The 18,775-nt window shown below is 48.5% G+C and overlaps 1 protein-coding gene across 2 annotated transcripts; it reads right to left on the minus strand.

Annotated features, from left to right (window-relative positions):
* Positions 1 to 317: 317 nt before the first annotated feature.
* NIPSNAP1 (nipsnap homolog 1) lies at positions 318 to 14,225 on the minus strand. 2 transcript variants are annotated; one of them, XM_077874253.1, is made up of 10 exons: positions 14,085 to 14,225; positions 8,012 to 8,139; positions 7,783 to 7,828; positions 7,426 to 7,520; positions 5,494 to 5,564; positions 5,205 to 5,345; positions 4,621 to 4,652; positions 4,163 to 4,257; positions 2,960 to 3,043; positions 318 to 1,468 (listed from the first exon to the last, which is right to left on the minus strand). In XM_077874253.1, the coding sequence occupies exons 1-10, from the start codon at positions 14,174 to 14,176 to the stop codon at positions 1,404 to 1,406; spliced, it is 849 nt and encodes a 282-aa protein (XP_077730379.1). In that variant the 5' UTR covers positions 14,177 to 14,225; the 3' UTR covers positions 318 to 1,403. The 2 variants fall into 2 exon arrangements, with proteins under 2 accessions (XP_077730379.1, XP_077730380.1); XM_077874254.1 differs by lacking the exons at positions 318 to 1,468; positions 2,960 to 3,043 and adding an exon at positions 3,477 to 3,623.
* Between the last annotated feature and the right edge of the window lie 4,550 nt (positions 14,226 to 18,775).

Here is an 18,775-nt window from a genome sequence, read left to right on the forward strand (position 1 = left end):
GTTTCTATTCGATTTGCCATGGGCAGAGTCACAACTCTTATGCGGCATTTGACAGCTTCAAGTGTTCTTCCACCCCTCGTATGACTTCTACAGGTAGAGTTCAAGACTTTTGGTGTAAATTCCACTTATCTGGAGGTAGTAACACCGATGTCCTGAATGCCTTCTGCCATGGGGGTAGGCCCTCCCAGATCCTCAGGGAACACTCTACCCTCAGGGGTAGAGTGGGTATGGGCAGAGTAAATCAGGTGGAACCAGGAAACTGGCCCTGCCTCTAGCACCTGATAGAGTTCCTTGCAGATGAAGAAAAGACATCATGGTTTATAGTAAATATTTAATTGGTTCCATCAGTGACTCCACTACAAGTTTTCCTGAAAGGGAAACAGAATCAAGCGACCTAGAGGTTCATGAGGTGTAGGGATCACCAAGGAGGCTCCCAAAGTCACTGACCCCATGCCACATACCCAGTGGCCCAGTAGAATGCGGGTTGGGCTGATAGAATATGAGGAGAGAAAGGAATGCATGGTGAAGGAAATAGGCCCCAGCCTTTTCCTTCACCTGCAGGAATGAAAAAAAAAAGGGCAGGAGACTCCCTACACAGAAGGGCTGAAACTACACAGTCAAGTTCTCAATCTTATATTGGGAGAGATGGGCCTCTTTCCAACTGTCCTTGTTTTAGGAACCTCTCCTCTGGTGGTCTTCTGTAACCTCTATTCTATTTTCCTGTTTCCGTTTTCCAAATTCTGCAGTTCAAATCCAAATTCTGAATTCTGTTCTACCTTCTAGGTACATGTCCAATTTTGTGACCCAGATTATTCCCAGCTCCCATCCTCTTTCCCAGCCTTTCTAAGTGGAATATGAAGGACCTCGTCCTGACGGTGCTAAATTGAAGGTTTTCCCTTTTACTTCTTGAGGCAGTTTTAGGCTTTTCCCTGACAGGAGGGACTTGGCTCAGACTTTACAACCAGTAGGTGGCCCAGTGGAGACCAGGGAGTTCCAGAGAGCCAGGCCTGGCTAGCTCATCTCTAACCACTGGACACATTACATTTTGTGCAACTAAAGCTTAACTGAGGCCTTCCATGGTGATAACTGGAGACTGGTGGCCTTGAGATGAAGAATCTTAGGGGGAAATGTGAGAAGACATAGAAGGTTGCTGTTCTTCATTCAGAGAAACTAAAAATTGCTTCCAGCACAAGGGATGGGGTGAACAGGGAAGGTGGGAAGGGTCTGGGCAGAGCAACAAGACCTCAGAACACTGTCATCCTTCAGCTTCCCCTTGTCTGAGCTAAGCACGAACCCCCAGAGTCCTCCCAGATCTGAGAGAAAACCAAGACAGCAGGACGGGAGGTCCTCTGTCCATGGCTGCCCTGAGGGAAAAGGGGAAGGAGGCGGAGGCAGAGGCAGCATCACTGGAGAGGCGAGATCTTCAACGGGATCATGATCCGAGACTCCATGTGTCGCACCAATGGGACTGTGGAGAGAGAGGCTGAGGTCACAGAGGGAGCAGAGGCAAGCCCACCCCAAAACTGGACTTTGAAGGAGGAGGCGGCCTGGGATGCTGAGACAGGGAAAGCCCCACTGCCTCCTGGAATAGAGAGCACCCAATTGTGGGATAAGAGGGGATTGGGGTGGTGCAAAGACACAACATTTTTTTATTTTCATAATTATATATTTACATTCCTGTGATGTGAAAGAGTAAGTGGCAGAGCAAAAAGTGATTGCATAGATAATACTGTTTAGGACAAAGCTAGGTGTAAAAAAAAGTAGGGGGATTCAAAGAAAAATATCAAGAAAATAATCATAGCCATAGTATACCGGTAGGACAAAAGCTCTGAGGGTGTCCTCAAGTGGCTAAGATTTGAAAAACACTATTTTAGTTCAACTAATTCATTTTTCAGCTAGGGAGGCTGCAGCCCCCAGGAAGTCAGCTCAAGGTCACCCAGGCGGTCAAACTCTTTACTCTTGCTCAGAGCTGTTCAAACTTCATCATGCATACAAATTACCTGCAGTTCTTGATAAAGTGCAGATTCTGATTCAGCAGATGGGGGTGGGAGTTGAGATTTGGCATTTCTAACAAGATTCCAGGAAATACTGATACTGTCATTCAATGTTACACTTTTATGAGTGAGGTTTCCACTAACTCCTTCAGGAGGCACATTCTTCCCCATACCAGCTGGTAAATGTGGACACTTAACTGGAAACTCCTCAAGGAGAGGGACAGGATCCTGTTTATTCTGTGTCCCCTAGCTACCCACCAAGTGCAGTCCCTGGCACACAGTGAGGGCTCAACTGCTGACTCCAAGTGGTTCTCCAGGGGTCTCAGCAAGGTGGCAAATGCAGAGAAAAAAAACTTGCTCAAAAATTTTGCTTTATGGGATGGATCCCTGGGTGGCGCAGTGGTTTAGCGCCTGCCTTTGGCCCAGGGCGCGATCCTGGACACCCGGGATCGAATCCCACATCAGGCTCCTGGTGCATGGAGCCTGCTTCTCCCTCTGCCTATGTCTCTGCCTCTCTCTCTCTCTCTCTCTCTCTCTCTGTGTGACTATCATAAATAAATAAACATAAAAAAAAAAGATTTTAAAAAAAAATTTTGCTTTGTGCCAGTCTGAGTGAAGCACTTTTCATAACTTAGCTCCTGGAATCTTCCCTCCAACCTTCTGAGGGAAGAATCACCATCTTAGAGATGAGGAAACAGCCTCAGTGTGGTAAAGAACCATGCCTGAGGTCACAGTGCATAGGGACCACCTGTGTTTTCATCACCAGAAACACTCAGCCACTGCCTAGATCATGTGGAGTGTGCCACCAGGGGAGAAACCCACTCACTGTCTTAAGAGTAAATGCCCTGTCACTGGAGGTAATCAAGTGTGGCTTGATCTCCTTGCAGAAGGGATTCCATCCTCAGATTGGGCTCTTGGCAGATGACCTCCAAAGGCTAGGCTGACCCTCAAGAGGCAGCACCCACCTGTGTAGTAGACATTTTCGTCCCAGCCTCTCTTTCTCCAGGCAGCATTTCGAGTCTCTTCCCGAGATTGCAGGTCTTTATAGGCTGTGGGAAAGGCATTGGCTCATTCCGTGGGCACAAAGGATTTGATCCTATGCCTAGCACAGGGCCCTCCTGTCATTGCCCCAAATCCTGTCCAGCTGTCTGTTCCCAGTGTCGTGTACTGTTAGCAAACACTGTCTGCTTTGACAATCTCATCCAATCAGTATATTTGTTGACAACTCCCAACCTTCTATTTCTAGCCCAGAACTCTCCCTCAGGCTCCACACCCATGTATCGGTGCTCACTTGACATCTCCACTTGGATGTGTCAGCATCTTAAATGCAACATTTCCAAGGGCCAAAATTACACTCCTGACCCCTTCAACCTGCTCTGCCTAGGGTCTCAGTAAGACACAACAGCTGCTCAAATAACAATCTGGAGTTCTCCCCTCCCTGCCTCTCCCCACACAAACAATTGGCTCCACCTCCAGACCAATGAATCTCTCTGTAGCCTTCAGCATCCTCACTGCCAGGCCGCCAGTCTCCTGAGCAAACTAGTAGGACAATCTTCTGATGCCCCACTTCCTCTCTTCTTCCCCAACAAAGCATTCTCGGCAAAGCACATGGCAACCAGAAGAGTCATACTGCAACACAAATCAGGTCGTGTCATGCTGCTTAAAATGCTGCAGCAGCCTCCTGTGGCATTTAGAATAAATCCCAATTTATCCTCATAGCTTCCAAGGCCCGGCCTGATCTGGCATGTCCCTGTCTCCTCACACTCCTCTCTCCATACTGGCCTCCTCTGTACGCTTCAAAATATTGAAGGCCTTTTCCCCACCACAGGGCCTTTGCACATGTTGTTCCCTGTACTTAGAATGCCCTTCCCTGCCCATTCAGAAGCTGGCTCTTTCTCATCCTTTAGCTTAGCTAATATTTTATCTTCTCAGAGAGGAATTTTTTGTCTAGGTGATCCATTCCCATGTGTTTCTTCATCATTTTCCCCTGCCTCATTATTTGTAATAATCTGAAATTATGTTTTTGCATTAATTAGTCTATGTCTGAGGTTGTCTCTCTCTGCTAGAATGTAAGCTCCAAAAGGCCACTAATTTATTCACATGGTCTATACAGAGTGACAATGGAGAAAGAGAACTAGCAGAGGGCCCCTGGAGGGTCCCCAGCCTACCCCAGAGATGGTGTACAACGTAGAGCTCTCCAATCTGCGAGAAGAAGCCACCTACTGCCTCCTGGTTCTCTTGCCGGTACTTGATTGCCCGAGCCCTAGGGATGGCAGAAGAGTGTGGAAGAGAGGCCAGGGCCAGTGCAAAAGGCCCTCTGAGGTGTCCTCAGGCTGATTTCTCAGCCACACCTCAAGGGAGGAGCCAGAGGTAGGACCCTTAGCTCTCAGAGATTATCAGGCAAGGGGGTGACAGAGGTATAGCAGGGGGCTGGGTATTCTACTGAGGGAGGCCTGATGACCCTCTAGGAGACCCTCACCTCCTGGCTGGATCCTTCTCCTGGATCCATGAGGGGCAGAGGATGCCAGGCCCCCCACCATATGGCCCTGGGAAAGGTGGCATGCCAGGAACTAGGCAGGGCAGGCAGGCAGGGCCCCCCCACCCAACCCCTGGCACTGCCACTCACCAGTTGTTTCCCCACTCAATCATGGTTCCTGGCTGAAAAAGAACGAGAGGAAAGAACTAAAATGAGCCTCCAGGGACACCTGGGTGGCTCAACAGTTTAGCGCCTGCCTTTGGCAGGGCATGATCCTGGAGTCCCGCGATCAAGTCTCACATCAGGCTCCCTATGTGGAGCCTGCTTCTCCCTCTGCCTATGTCTCTGCCTCTCTCTCTGTGTGTCTCTCATGAATAAATAAATAAAATATTTTAATAAATAAATAAATAAATAAAATGACTTTTATTTTCAGATTCCATCTCAGATTCCAAATGTCACAGCTAGGTGGAGATAGGAAATTGTCATGTCTCCCCAGCCCCAGGGGCCATTTGGCCTCATTCAGGAGCCCTGACTCACACCTGGGTGTGCATGTATACACTTGTATGTACACACCTCTGTTCTGAGCCCAGAGGGAGGGAGAGGCCAGAAGACCCAGCCTAGTGTTGGAGCACAGGACCGCCCCACCATCCTTTGCCCCATGTCAGGGTATCTGTAGAGCCGCACCACAGCAGAGAAAGAGGGAGGCGGGCAGGGATCTGGTGGCAGGGACGTACCTTGAGCTTGTATGTCCTCAGCTCATAGATGTTGGGGCCTGCTCTGGGCTGTGGCTCATTCCAGAAGCTGAACTCAAGGAGCATCTGGTTTCTCCTCGACAGTAGCATCTGGCTCCGCTCCTTTCGGAACTCCAGGTACTCCTGTGGGCATGGCAGTTTGGGCATGATGGCCATGAAGACCTGCCCACCTTGGTGGTATGTCCCCGTGGGATAGCCGTGGCAGCCCCCCAACACAAGGTAGAGCCAGAGCCAACATTCAGAGAGGTTTGTGGAGTAGATGCCCACATACCTTGTTGCTTTTGAGCTTATTCATGCAGTCCATGAGGGCTGGATAGCCACCTGAGAATCGCCACAGGTGTACTGTTGCACAGGGGAGAAAACAGGAGGTACAGGTCAGAGCCTGCTTACCCCAAGACTAGTTAAGTGTATATGAAACGAGGCAGTCTCCAGCTGCATCCCCTTAGCACCACGACTCTCTGAGTTCCCTTTACCTTGGTGGAGGATAGCCCCAGACATAAGCCCAGGAGGCCGAGGTTTGAGCTCCAGGTCTGCTGGGTGGCTTTAGACCCCTCTGGGCCTCAATGTTCTTATCTTGAAAATGGGAATAATAGTTCCACCCAACTTTCCTTAAATAGCACAAGAGGATCAGATGTCTTCTTGTACCCAAGGCGTAACAACACACATGAAGCTGACCACCAGGCCTATGACGGATAGGCTGGACAAAAGGAAAGTAGATCTGATGGGCTGAGATGGAACATTCCAAGACAGTGAATTAAAAAACAAAAACAAAAAAAACACTAACAACAACAACAATAAGGACCAGAGCAGTATGCACAGTATGTTAGCACATGTGTTTAGTGGTAGGGGCACATATCCAGAGATGCTGGTCTATGGATCATCTCTTAACGGAGACCCAAGAGATTGCGACAGGAGGTGCCCCTGGGGCAGAGAACAGGCCTGGGGATAGTGGGCAAGGAGGCTTGCTTTTCACCAAAAACTCTTTGTACTGTTTGAATTATTATAGCCCCTTTAATCAAATGGTGTCCCTCTTCCCTGAAGTTCATACCTACCCAGAACCTCAGAATATGACCTTATTTGGAAATAGGATCTTTGTAGATGCAGTCAGGCTAAGATGCCAGCACACTGGGTAAGCCCTAAATTCAATGACTGGTGTCCTCATATGAAGAAGGAGACTTGGACACAGACACAAAGAAGGTAACATGTTAACACAGGTACACCGGGAGAATGCTATGTGACAACAGAGGCAGAGACAGGAGTGATGCATCTACAAGCCCAGAAGAGCCAAGATTTCCAGCAACTACCAGAAGCCGGAAAAGACAAGAAAAGATTCTCCCTTAGAGCCTGTGGAGAGAATGTGGTCCTGCCAACACCTGGATTTCAGACTTCTGGGCTCCAGAACTTGAGAGAATAAATTTCTGTTGTTTTAAGCCACCAGGAGTTGGCACTTTGTTAAGGCAGCCATAGGAAACTACTACACCTTCCAATAATAAAGGTGGGAAGGAAGAAAGCAAACAATCTTGCCATCCTTGGGAGCATGGCTGGGGCTGAGGGAGGGTCTCCAAAGGGCCAGGCAGGCAGGCTAGAGCTGAGGGCAGTTGGCTGAACAGCAATTTGGAAGCTCAGACTTTTGTTCCTTCCCACTCTTAGCCTATCCCTTACTTGCCTTCTGACTCCATCTGTGTCTTGATTTTTTTGTCTGCAAAATAGTCTGACCCTAGAGTTTAAAGGCCTCTTTCCCAAGGGAAACAGCAAAAATACTGTATGGATGGAAGTCTGCCAACACCAGGAATGCTGGCGGGTAGAAGAGGGATAAACCTCATATGAGGACCAATAGGAGAGGGCACTCTAGGCCCATGAGAAGAAAGAGCAACAGAGTGAACCAATGAAGACTGCATTTAGAAAGATCCCTCTGATCCCTGAGTGGCTCAGTGGTTTAGTGCCTGCCTTCTGCCCAGGGAGTGATCCTGGAGTCCCAGGATCGAGTCCCGCATTGGGGTCCCTGCATGGAGCCTGCTTTTCCCTCTGCCTATGTCTCTGCCTCTCTGTGTGTGTCTCTCTCTCATGAATAAATAAATAAAATCTTTAAAAAAAAAAATCCCTCTGGGTGCCGATGCAGAGAGGGAGTGGAGGGTGGCCAGGCATGAGAGGTGCCAGAGACCTGGGCTGCGTGGCAACGGCACTGGGGAGGTGGGCACCTCACCTGCCTGGTCCTGCTCCCCGTACCATGTGTTCCAGTTGCCCACGAGCGAGCAGGGGTAGTCCTCATCCAGGTGCAGCTTGGGCAGCACAGCCTCCCTGGGGTGGGGAGAGGGGGACAGAAAGAGGGGGGGAATGCTCACACCAGCCACCAGGGCCCCTGAGATCAGGGTTCCAACTCAGGCCCTCAGGGCTGGGCCTTAGTCTCCCCATCTCTAAGATGCAGAGGCTGGACAATTAATCCCTAGGACTTTTGGCTCTGATATCTACATCTCCTAGGTTTCTGCAAGGAGAATGGGGCTGGGATGGAGTCTCACACCCAGGCAGGGAATGGGACAAGCAGATGGAGGAGGAGGCTCACGTCAGGCTGTTGTAGGCATCCAGACATTCAGGCTTCACATTGTGAACTGCAATAGAGAACAGAGAGTGGGAGGTGAAACAAGGGGTGTGCGTGTCTGTGGGGAGCTGGGTTAGAGGGACCAGGGCTCCCAGGACAGCTCAGGGTGTCCCAGCCCAAGCCTCACAGGCCCCCCCAGAGGCTGCGGCAGGGCGGGCAGGCAGGCAGGTGGGCTGGGTCAGCAGCCACTCACACTGGATCTTGTAGAGGTTGCTGGTTTCCTTCTTGGATAGCAGGGTGGAGTGGGCATCCTTCCGGGGATCCACCTTGTGCACAAAGAGGGAGCGGAACCAGCTCCCTTCATTGTCCTTGGAATAGAAGCTGCAGGACAGAGGAGTTCAGGAGGACAAAAAGAGATGGAGATAGCTCTGCCTCTTCCATCTGCTCAGATGTCCTGCTCCCCCATCCCTCAGATAGCCTGATGACCCACATTTCTAGGAATGGGGCCATGGTATCCAGTGGTGGCTCTGGAGTATAAAACATCACTGGAGCCAGCTGAGCAGACTCGGTCTCTTTTAGAGATTCTTTAACCTTTGCAGGGCCTCAAGAGGCCAGGAGAAGCAGCCCACTTCCCACCTCTCTCCAGCCTCCCTGCTTCTACTTATCCCCCTTCCAACAGTCTCCTTGGGGCACACATCTGCTCTACTTGGGGCACATATCTGCAGCCCTTTGCCAAGAGGATCATCCCCAAACCCACCTTGCCTGATGTCTGAAACCCCTAACAGCCCAACCTATCTTGCTAGCCTTCCTTGCTGTCCCCTCCCCCCCAACCTATGTATTCCACTCTCCAGATCTGCTCCTCCCTGAACATGCCAGGCTCTTTTACTCAGTGCTTTATTTGCAATTTCTGTCCCTTATGACAAAAGCCTATACTCATCGTCCTCTCCAGTGCTCACATTACACTCGGCCTGTGCCCCTTCCCAGCCCCCACAAATAGAAAGCCAAGGAAAACTAAACTTTGTCCTGGAGGAAGTCACAGTCTACTGGAAGAAGCAGGCTTTGGAATATAATTGTAGCCAGAGGTATCTGGGAGAGCCTAGGTGAACAAGTCTTTGGCAGTCTGGGCAAACTCTCAGAGGAGGTGGTCTGACCAGTCTCTGAATCTCCAGAGCTGATTTAGCAGGTAACAGCAGATAGAGGAGGTAAAAAGGCATTGCAAGGCAAGATTCATTCATTCATCCAGGCAACACTTAATTGACAAATATCTACCCTGTGCATCTGACTAAGGTGCCTTGAAAATGACTGACTGGATGAATGAAATGTTCTGTTCAGAGCAGAGGACCTGCCACTGCATCTTGCCAGACCTAACTATACTTCCTACACAAGGTCCCAGCAGGGGTGGGACTTCTTTTTAGGCTGCCAGAAGCTATAAATTTTTTTGCTTAGCAGCAGTGATACAATTTGTAGTCAGGCCTGAAAAGCTAGTCTCTTGCTGGATGATTGCTAGCCAGGGAGCCTGGCAGTGGGAGTCTTAAGTGCCAGTAAGTCCTCTCCTTTTTCAATTTTTTTCTATGGCTAAAATAAAAATAATTGTCTTGTAAATCAAAGTATTATTTTTTTCCAAAATATGGAGTGGCCACTGGGACTGATGAAATCATAAAAGCATCTTAAAGTAGTAAAACATTTGTATGAACACAGAGAAAGATGAGTAACGATTTGTCCCAAACCTAATGCTGCTTACCTGGGATAGGGGAGAGAGATGGTTAAATTTTTATTTATTCATTATAGCTTTTTGTAAAGCTAAAAAAAAAATTGCTTTAAGTGTTTCTGAATTCACAGGCTTTCTGTTGTGCATCTATTTGTATCATTAGCAAAAACCAAAAAGACGATTATTGTCAGATCACCAGTGTGGTTCTACGAAATTTGGTAACCAGAATAAGGGGATTTTGCTATAGATACTGCATCTGAGGACATCCTGTGTCAGGGATCTCTGATCAGCTCTGCAGAAGCATGATCCTACATCTACATAATGTTGATACAGTGTGATACTATTAGCATCCTCATTTTTGAGATGAGAAAATAGGGGGTTTAAGGAACTTGCCCAAGGTGACATAGTAAATCAGGGGCAGAGCTGAGGCAAGAACCAACCCAGAACTCTTTGCTTCAAAGCCAGCCTCCTCCTTGGGTTTGAGCACTGACTTGGGGAACATTAGGCAGATACTGTGAAGAATTACGTATTTCAACAAAGCCACTGGCCAAGGGATCTGACCTTTGGTTTGAATGTAGAGGGGATGCTTCCCTTGCAAGGGGTGGTGGCAGGGAAAACAGTGGCTCCTACTTACTTGTAGCCAAGACCTTTGCTCCAGGACTGGGCTTTGAGTAATTTATTAACATCAGTACTGACCAAGATAAACAGCCAGGAAACCAGCCCTTGGAGACAGAGCAGGGGGGCTAGAATGCTCTCCACTCTGGGGTAATAGCAAGGGAATCCAGGAGCTCTGATGAGCTCCCATCTCTTTCCCCAACTCTAATCTTTCATGCCTACAGTCCTCAGTTCCCCCGTGTGTCAAATGAGCAAGCTGGAGTAGCCTATCTCTACAGAGGTTTTCTACAGGTAGAACCCCAGACAGGACCTATCCAAGATCCCAGGTCAGGGTCTGAACTCAAGCAGTGTCCATAGGCTTACATTCTCAAGAATTCAAATTTCGCTTTCTCAGTGAAATCACAACATTTCTCCTACCCTTGAACTCCCCACCGCTCTTACCCTACCTCTATTTTTCCATAGCTCCTTGTATTTGGTTTTTTTTATGTGCCTCATTTATTGTCTTCCCACTAGAAGCAGCCCCAAAGGGATCTTGTCTTCCCATGTGTCCCAGTGCCTGGAACAGTGCTGGCTGGGCTCCTGGCATGTGCTCAGTCTACATCTGGGAAGTAAATGAAGGGGGGGGCGGGGGAGCTAAGACAGAGCTGCTTATAGACGATAAATGTTGGAAGGTAAGAAATTAGAGAAAGAGTGGCTCAGAATATGGACATAGGGTTCAGGACCCCTTATGCTCCCCACCATCACCAGCAGAATTAGTGCTTAAGAGCACAGGTTCTGGATGAATCCAGGTTCTAATCTCAGATGAGCTTCATCTCTCTGAGCTTTATATTCCTCATCTGTAAAATAGGGACATTAGGATGGGTCTTCTAGAGAAAGGGTCTGCCTGACACGGCAGTGCAGCTAATATCACTGTTCTTACCAAACTTCCTGATATCCTGGTTCCCACTCTTTCCCTACTTTTCCTAATCTGCCCATCCATCTTTGTAAGGCACCATTTTGGTGATGCTATTGCTCTGCTCAAAGTGTTCTATGGCTCGCCACTGTGTACCAAAGGCTGGATGTCTCCACTTGGAATTCTATCTCTTACGTACTTTGCCAAGCTCTCCATAGAGCCAGGGTTCATTATCCCAGCAGTTCTGAAACCCACAGTGTTAATGTCACCAGAGAAATTCTCAGGCCCCATCCTAGACCCATGGCAACAGAAATCCTGGGGATGGGCCTAGCATCTGGGTTTTAACAAGCCCACCAAGGGATTCTGGCTCCTGCTCAAGTTGAAGAATCACTGCTCTAGAGTAGCCCCAATTTCTTTTCTTCCCCACCCTATGCCATTTCAGAAATGTCAAAGATTCTGTATCTAAACTATATTAAGAAAGCTTCTAGACCTAGAAAAACACAATGCAGCTTTGTGCAATCTATGGGAAGGAGCTGCTCCAGATGGACCAGTTTAGCCCCTTCCACAAAAACACGTCTCACATTTCCCCATCAGCCTTTTTATCATTTTCATGTCTTGACTCCCCAGTCACACTGGAAGTCACTAGCTAATGTCCTCCCATCCCCCCATGGTACATAGCACAGTGCTTTGGGCATGGGAGTTGCTCAACAACTATTTGTCCTGGATGAGAACTTTTCAGTAAATGTCACATTTGCACTCTCGATAGGGATCAACAGTCTGACGCCCCCAACATGAAACCACTCCAGAATGTTCTCTAGATTCTCTAGATTTCCAGGAGAACTAAAATAGCTGAAGTTCTGGAGTGCCTCTCTGGCTCAGTTGGTAGAGCATGTGATTCTTGATCTCAAGGTAGTGAGTTCAAGCCCCATGCTGGGCGCAGAACTTACTTACTAATAATAAAAATAAAACAACTAAAGTCCTGTTAACAGGATTACTGGTGCAACAATAACAGCCACTATTTATTGAGCAATTACTATGTGCTAAGAACTAATCCTCACAATATGTTTTTGAGAAAAAATGAGGCTCAGAGGTGTTCCATGCCTTATTCACAGATGGTTAATTAATGATCAAGATGATTGCAATCCACATCCATCTGACTTGAAAGCCCACACTCTGTCTCCGCCCCAGCAGCCCCTAAACCTAAGAGGACAGAAAGGCTGCTGCCCACCCCTCTACGGACTCCAGAGAGATATGGGACAGGCTAAATGTCAGCAGGAGGGTATGTTCGCAGGTATCCAAAGTGAGACCACAACAGAAGTAACTATGAAGCAGTTCAAGTGCCTTCACATTAATCCTGCAAAAATCCGCCATAGGGTTTATCATCCCCAATTACAGAAAAGGAAACCAAGGTTCACAGAGGTTCAGCGCCTCATCCAAGTGAGTGAGGAGCATCAGGTTGCCTGTTTGTTCCATGCTCCTTTTGTGGCCTCTGCATATTTGTCACACAAATGGCTTTTCCCTCTACTGATTTTGTTACCCTGGGAAAGTGAAGTCCCACCCCGAGCTTCAATTTCCTCATCTGGATAGCAAGGAGGTCACAGAAGATGATCTCCCAGGGACGAATGGGTGCCTCAGCCACTGAGTGTCTGCCTTTGGCTCATGTCCTGATCCCAGGGTCCTGGGATCGAGTCCCGCATCACGCTCCTTGCAGGGAATCTTACTTCTTCCTCTGCCTATGTCTCTGCCTATACATGTGTGTGTCTCTCATGAATAAATAAATAAAATCTTAAAAAAAAAAAAAAGATGATTTTCCCAAGGCCATTTGAGCCCTAATATTATAAGGGGTTCATTCAGAAACTTTTTGAACAAGGGCAACATCTGTTGCAAGTTCACCAGGGGCTAGAAGCCTCACATACGTGACATGTCTTTTTTAACCCTCCACTCTTATAAGATACATACTATTTTATCAATCCTATTTTACAGCTGAGGAATCTGAGACTTCAAGAGGCCAAATGACTTGCCCAAGGTCACTCCATTGAGAAAGGCTGAGTTAAATTTGCCGGTCCCAGACAAACTCCAGGATCTTCCCATGAGAGGAGGGTTCTCCCCAATATTGGGCAGTTGGGGAAGTGGCACAGGCCTGGTTCCTCTTTCCCAATGGCCAAGAGCTACAGTAGATCCCATGGCAAGGTCTAACCGAACTCTGCAGCTTCATGCCTGGGCTGCTGAACAGGAGGGCCCCCTGCTTCCTTTCCACAGGTGGGGAGAGAAGTGTCTTCACTTCTTTAGTAATTCGTTCTCGAGTATACTGTCCTGAACCCCGTGGTAGGGGCTGGATTAACAGATAAATGACATGACACGTCAGTCGGGGAGAAAGGCAAATGTGTCTAGAGGGTGAGGGTATGGGGAAAGTACAGGACCCTGGAGATGGAGGGGGGAGGGGGTGCCCAGACCGGGTCAAGAAGTCCAAGACCTGCCTCACTCCAGAGCGGGGCCCAAACAAAAGCCCAGGCTGAGCGCAAGGCCAAGCCAGCCTCCTTCTCCCTGGAGGCCACCAATTGTGGTGCAAAGAGCATTGGTTGTCAGGAGACATGGAGACACCAGAGGGAATGACCTTGGGCAACTCCCATCCCTTCCCAGGCCTCCTTTGCCCCACTTGTACTGTTCAGGATTGGGGAGCAAAGGGTCTGTGCAGCCATGGCCCTTAGGAGTCCCGCACTGCTCCCCGTACCTCTTCCCCCAGAACTTCCGAAGGGAGGAGCTGCCTCTCCTAGAAGCCCCCAGCGGGTACTATTTCACAATCATCCCTTCTAGAGAAGGGGCCACTCCTGCCCTCTGCCACTCTCCAGGGCGCAGGACAAGCCCCTCCCCTTCACCCCATCTTTCGTTCTCCGTCCAGAGCCAGGTACCTACTAGGACAAAGACCCTGCGCATATTTTCCCCATCTCCCCCATTCTTCGCCGAGAGCCCCTCCCCAGGCCTAGATCTTGCCCCGCCTCCAACCCAGAGATTCTAAGCGGGAGTCCGCCGGTCCCCCAGCCCCAGACCGTGGCCGCCGGCCCTGCGCCCCCCGCGCTCGCGCCACTCCTCGGCCCCCGACCCGGCTCTCACCGCGCAGCAGCCGCGACATCCCCGGCGCGGGGCTTCGGGCTCCCCAGCAGCCGCCGCGCCGCCGCAGAGATGCTGCACAGCCGCGGAGCCATGTTGGAGCGGCGCAGGTTGGAGCAAGGCCCGCCCCCAGCCCGGAGGCGGGGCGGGGCCTCGGCGAGCCCCGCCCACCGCCTAGCCGGTCGCCTCGCCGCCGGGCATCACCTACCTCCACCGAGCCTGGGCTCATCAGGTTTAGCCTCAGAGCCCCTGCAGCAGGTCTGGTGCTGACGTGACCTTGACCTGGGCCTTTGCCCACTCTGGGCCTCAATGTCCACTTTGGTAAAATGGGAGCGTCGGACAATGATGCCAAGGGCTCTTAGTTGGGCTCTCAAGATCAGTGGCAGAGGGTCAATCAGTAGGCGTCCTGAAACTGCGTTTTTCTGAGGAGGAGGGATTTACAGGCAGTATTTAGCACATTATCAAAGGAACAAACCCCTAACAATTGAAGGCAGTTGGACAAGGCTCGGGCCACCAGTCCGTTTTCTCTCCATCTCCTTTTCTATCTTCATCCCATCTCTACCTGGGCATCCCGGGGCCTATGCCCTCTCCCCGGCCCTGCCCAGCTCTTTTGCCTGCCTTCCAAACTAACCCCTTCTCAGTCCACAATCCCCCAGATCACAGACGTCAACAAGAGTGGAGAGCCTGCAGACCCCACCAGGGGTCCAGGGGCCCAACGGGACATGGATCCTTGCATGCACACCCCCAGAATGGCCACCCATTGACTGCTAACTGGTGGCTCCCTCCTGGTATGCTTGGCAAGGCGCAATGAAGGGCAGGCATTAATTTTGTTAATCCTTCAGCAAATATTCAGTCAGCCTGGCTATTGCTTGTGCTAAATTCTGAAACACTAAAGGCAGACAGGACAACAAGCCCCCAGCCCTCTTGGAACTTGAGGTCTGGTAGGGGAGACAAAATCAGATCAACACTGACTTTGAGCCCCTTTAGGACAGATACCTTAGGCTGCTTTCCCCTCACTTCTCTTGCCTGGTACATTAAATATTTACTGGATAAATGAAAAATATACACAAAAGTATTTTGCCAATTATAGTGCAGACTGTAAAGAAATATAGTGAGCTGTGAGGACTTACAATGGATAGGGAAGAGAAAAAGGGAGATCTATGTATACTTGTGGGTCAGTAATGACTTCTGTATGGAAGTGAGGCTTGTGCTATGATTTTTTTGCCTTGTGTTTTCTAAAGGAGCATGAATTATATGTGTGATTTATTTAAAACGGAAACTATAGGGTGCCTGGGTGGCTCAGTTGGGTTAAGCATCTGCCTTTGGCTCAGGTCATGATCCCAGGGTCCTGGGGTGGAGCCTGCTTCTCCTCTCTCTCTGTCCCCTCTCCCCCTGTTTGTGTTCTGTCTCATTCTGCTCTCTCTCTCTCAAATACATAATTAGAAATCTTTTAAAAAATAAAAAGGAAACAGTATCCTCATGATAAATAGAAAACCTGGATCAACTGTCATAAACAGGCAGAACTATCTAAATAAATGTGCAGTGGACACCACACTACAGCCACTGCCATGTAGGTAAGGCAGAAGGCTATGAGCCTGAGGCCTGCTCTTTGTGTTAAGAAGAGCACAGTGAGGTGTTGGAGACACAGCTGGGCCCAGTTGGCTTATCTGAGGGACCAAAAGGGAATATGCTCCCCCTTCTGGAAGTTGGTGTGATCGAAGGCTACCCAGTCCCAGCCACTCAGGAAAAGCCCAGATGAATAGATGGAGGTGAAACAAATGAAATGTCACTGGTGTCATGTCGTAGAGCTGCCCTTCCCTTAGGCTCTGAGTGTGGTAGACTTGAGGCAGAAATGACAGGCTCCACTGGGCCTCCCAGGAAGCCTGGCTTTGGACCTAATCTTAAAAGGGTAAATAGAGAGTTTGCCAGAAGGGAGCATAGCAAGGGGAACCTTAGGCAGGAAAGCATTTGTGCATAATATGTGAAAAGGCCTCCAGGAAGGAACAGGTTAGAAATGTTTAGCACAATCAAATATAATCAAAGGGTGGAGGTTATGTGGAGGCAGCTTCCCACTCAGTACAAGGAATACCTCTTGAACAATGGAGGAGGCAGCCTTGGTGACCTATGATTGAATTATTCCAACAGAGGCTTCAGAGTTATTCATTGGCCATGTGGTAGAAGGCATTTGGTAACAAAAACACAGGAAGCCAGAACTCGTGGACAGAAAGGGGCTGGCTCTCCAGGTCTAGGCTTCCACCTAGAGACCAAGTGATCCAAGACAGAGTAAATGGAAACTTCAAGGACTCTTGTGCCCTTATAAATCACACTTTGTCATCTCTGCATGTCCCATTGGTGACATATGTCAGCCCTGCTAAATGTGGGAAGAGGCCTTACAAGGGTGTGAATACCACGATGTGAGTCATGGGGGCTACCTGAGAGAATGGCTACCATGATTAGGTTTTGTACTAGGCCCAACTTAATTATTGGGATTGGATTTAGCATTCCAAACCATCTTCTGTGAGCAGGCCTCCCCAGCATCATTTTCTTCTGTCCTAGAATCTCTCCCTCTCCTTCCTCTCTGAGCTCCCTTCCTGCCCACTACTGAGTCTGTGACATCTCTTTCTCCCAGACCTGTCCATCCCTCCCCTCTCTGCAGAGAACTGACCTATCTCTTTTCCTCTCTCCCTTCCCAAAGTTGCTCTCAAAGAATCCACCTTCATAACTCATGGCCAAGGCCTGCTGCCCAATCTGTGAAGTGAAATGAGAGGAGCCAGGGACAAAGACAGATGGGCAGAGCTGGGTGGAGAGGAACAGGTAGGTTCATAAGTGTAAAATATGAACAAACCTGCCATCATCTATTCTCTGGGACAAATACATCATCACTAAATGGGCTGCAGAAGAGAAAAGAGACAAATTACCCAGCTGTGGCAGTGTCACCTGTTCCTTATTGATGGGCTTTTATTCTCAGGCCCAACTGCTCTCTGAAAATTGCATCCCTTAGCTCCTATGGGACCCCAAACAGGAGTAAGAGGGACAAGAATGCTTTTATGTTTCAGCTAGGGCACAAGCCACGCTGCCAAGTTCTAGCCTTTCTGTAGTATGCATTGTATGCAGATATGAATTATGTGACTCTGACACAGTGCCACAAAAGTGTTAACAAAATGCCACTCCATGTGTAAGTTGGAAATCGCACAAATGCCAGAAAAAGAAAACATTTTTACTCCCTAGGTATTGAACAACTTCAAAGCCAAGGGGGGTAGATAGAATGGATGAAAACCTGTTACACTACTGCCACAAGGCGGTGCCTCTTTAGAGGGGGTTGGGGGACAAATGACCACCTGTGTCATTATGGAGCACATCACACTGTTAACATGCTTTGGACTCTAGCAACTGCTGTTTGTGACCATTTAGCTGTTATTTTGCCATTAGCTGTCATTACAAATCATTTTAAAAAGCTTTAACAACATCATTCAAGCATTTACAAAGTACAGATACTAGTGCTGAAAACCACACCCCAAATCAATATCTTTGGAGTAGATACTAGATGTTATAAAACACTATGAAGAAGACTGAATCACCTCCTCCACAGATAGTGCTGTTAATTTAGAAGAGTACCCTCAGGTAGAGATAATGCTGCAAAGATACAAAGCAGCATCATAAACAAAAATATGGTAAGAATGGTTGTAGATTTATGAGCTGTGCGAACTCATTCCATCACCTACTTTATATTCATTTCCTGGGGGAAAACAGGTCTTAGAATACAAAGTTTTGAATCATTCAAAATATACAGAAGGCATCCTTCCTGGAAAATGTAACTTTCCTGGACTTTCCCAGCTATCCTGGTATGAATGCAATTTCTTGAGCCTGCTCCTGGAAGGGGAGTCTTATGGGTTGAATTGTGTCCTGTGAAATTATAGAAAATATATATTTCATCTGTGCTCTCAGTTCCTGGCACAAAGCTCTTAGAACCCTTGTCATTTCCTAAGTGATAAGAGTGCTGCTAGCACTTTTTGTTCAAATATTTGATCTTTGACCCTGGTTCCTGATGCAGAGCTCCTGAATCCCTTGGTATTTCCTGGGTGATAGGAACATCTTTTGTTCTAATAGGCAATGCCTTGTGGGATCCTGGATGAGGGTGGGTCATCAGAAAAATGAAGCCATCATTAGAAACTTGGAACTTTGAGCTCTAAGCCCTTCCTCCTGGAAGGGAAGAGGGACTGGAGGTTGAGTTAATGACCAATCATGCCTACCTACAAGATGAAACTGCCATAAAACTCCCTAAAATAGGGGTTTCAGAGAGCTTCCAGGTTGGTGAATACATTCATATGTTTGGAAAGGGGTGTATCCCCAACTCTATGGAGACAGAAATTCTTGCTCCCTGGATCCTTCCTGACCTTGCCCTATATATTGCTGTTCATCTATATTCTTTTTTAAAAAAAGGTTTTATTTATTTATTCATGAGAGACACAGAGAGAGAGAGAGGCAGAGACATAGGCAGAGGGAGAAGCAGGCTCCATGCAGGGAGCCTGACGTGGGACTCAATCCTGAGACTCCAGGATCAAGCCCTGAGCCAAAGGCAGGAGCTGAACTGCTGAGCCACCCAGGCGTCCCTCATCTGTATTCTTTATTGTATAATAAACCAGTAAGCCCAAGTGTTCCCCTGAATTCTGCAAGCCATTCTAGCAAATTGTCAA

The sequence above is a fragment of the Canis aureus genome, chromosome 27, assembly GCF_053574225.1.
Source record: "Canis aureus isolate CA01 chromosome 27, VMU_Caureus_v.1.0, whole genome shotgun sequence".
NCBI lineage: Eukaryota > Metazoa > Chordata > Mammalia > Carnivora > Canidae > Canis > Canis aureus.

Excerpts from the sequence above, each read along its gene's own strand:
- NIPSNAP1 (XM_077874253.1), bottom strand. The coding sequence starts at position 14,176 with ATGGCTCCGCGGCTGTGCAGCATCTCTGCGGCGGCGCGGCGGCTGCTG. Across the intron at positions 7,521-7,782 it reads GATGCCTACAACAGCCTGAC|GGAGGCTGTGCTGCCCAAGC; the intron begins GTGAGCCTCCTC and ends TCCCCACCCCAG. Across the intron at positions 1,469-2,959 it reads CGAAAATGTCTACTACACAG|TCCCATTGGTGCGACACATG; the intron begins GTGGGTGCTGCC and ends CTCTCTCCACAG.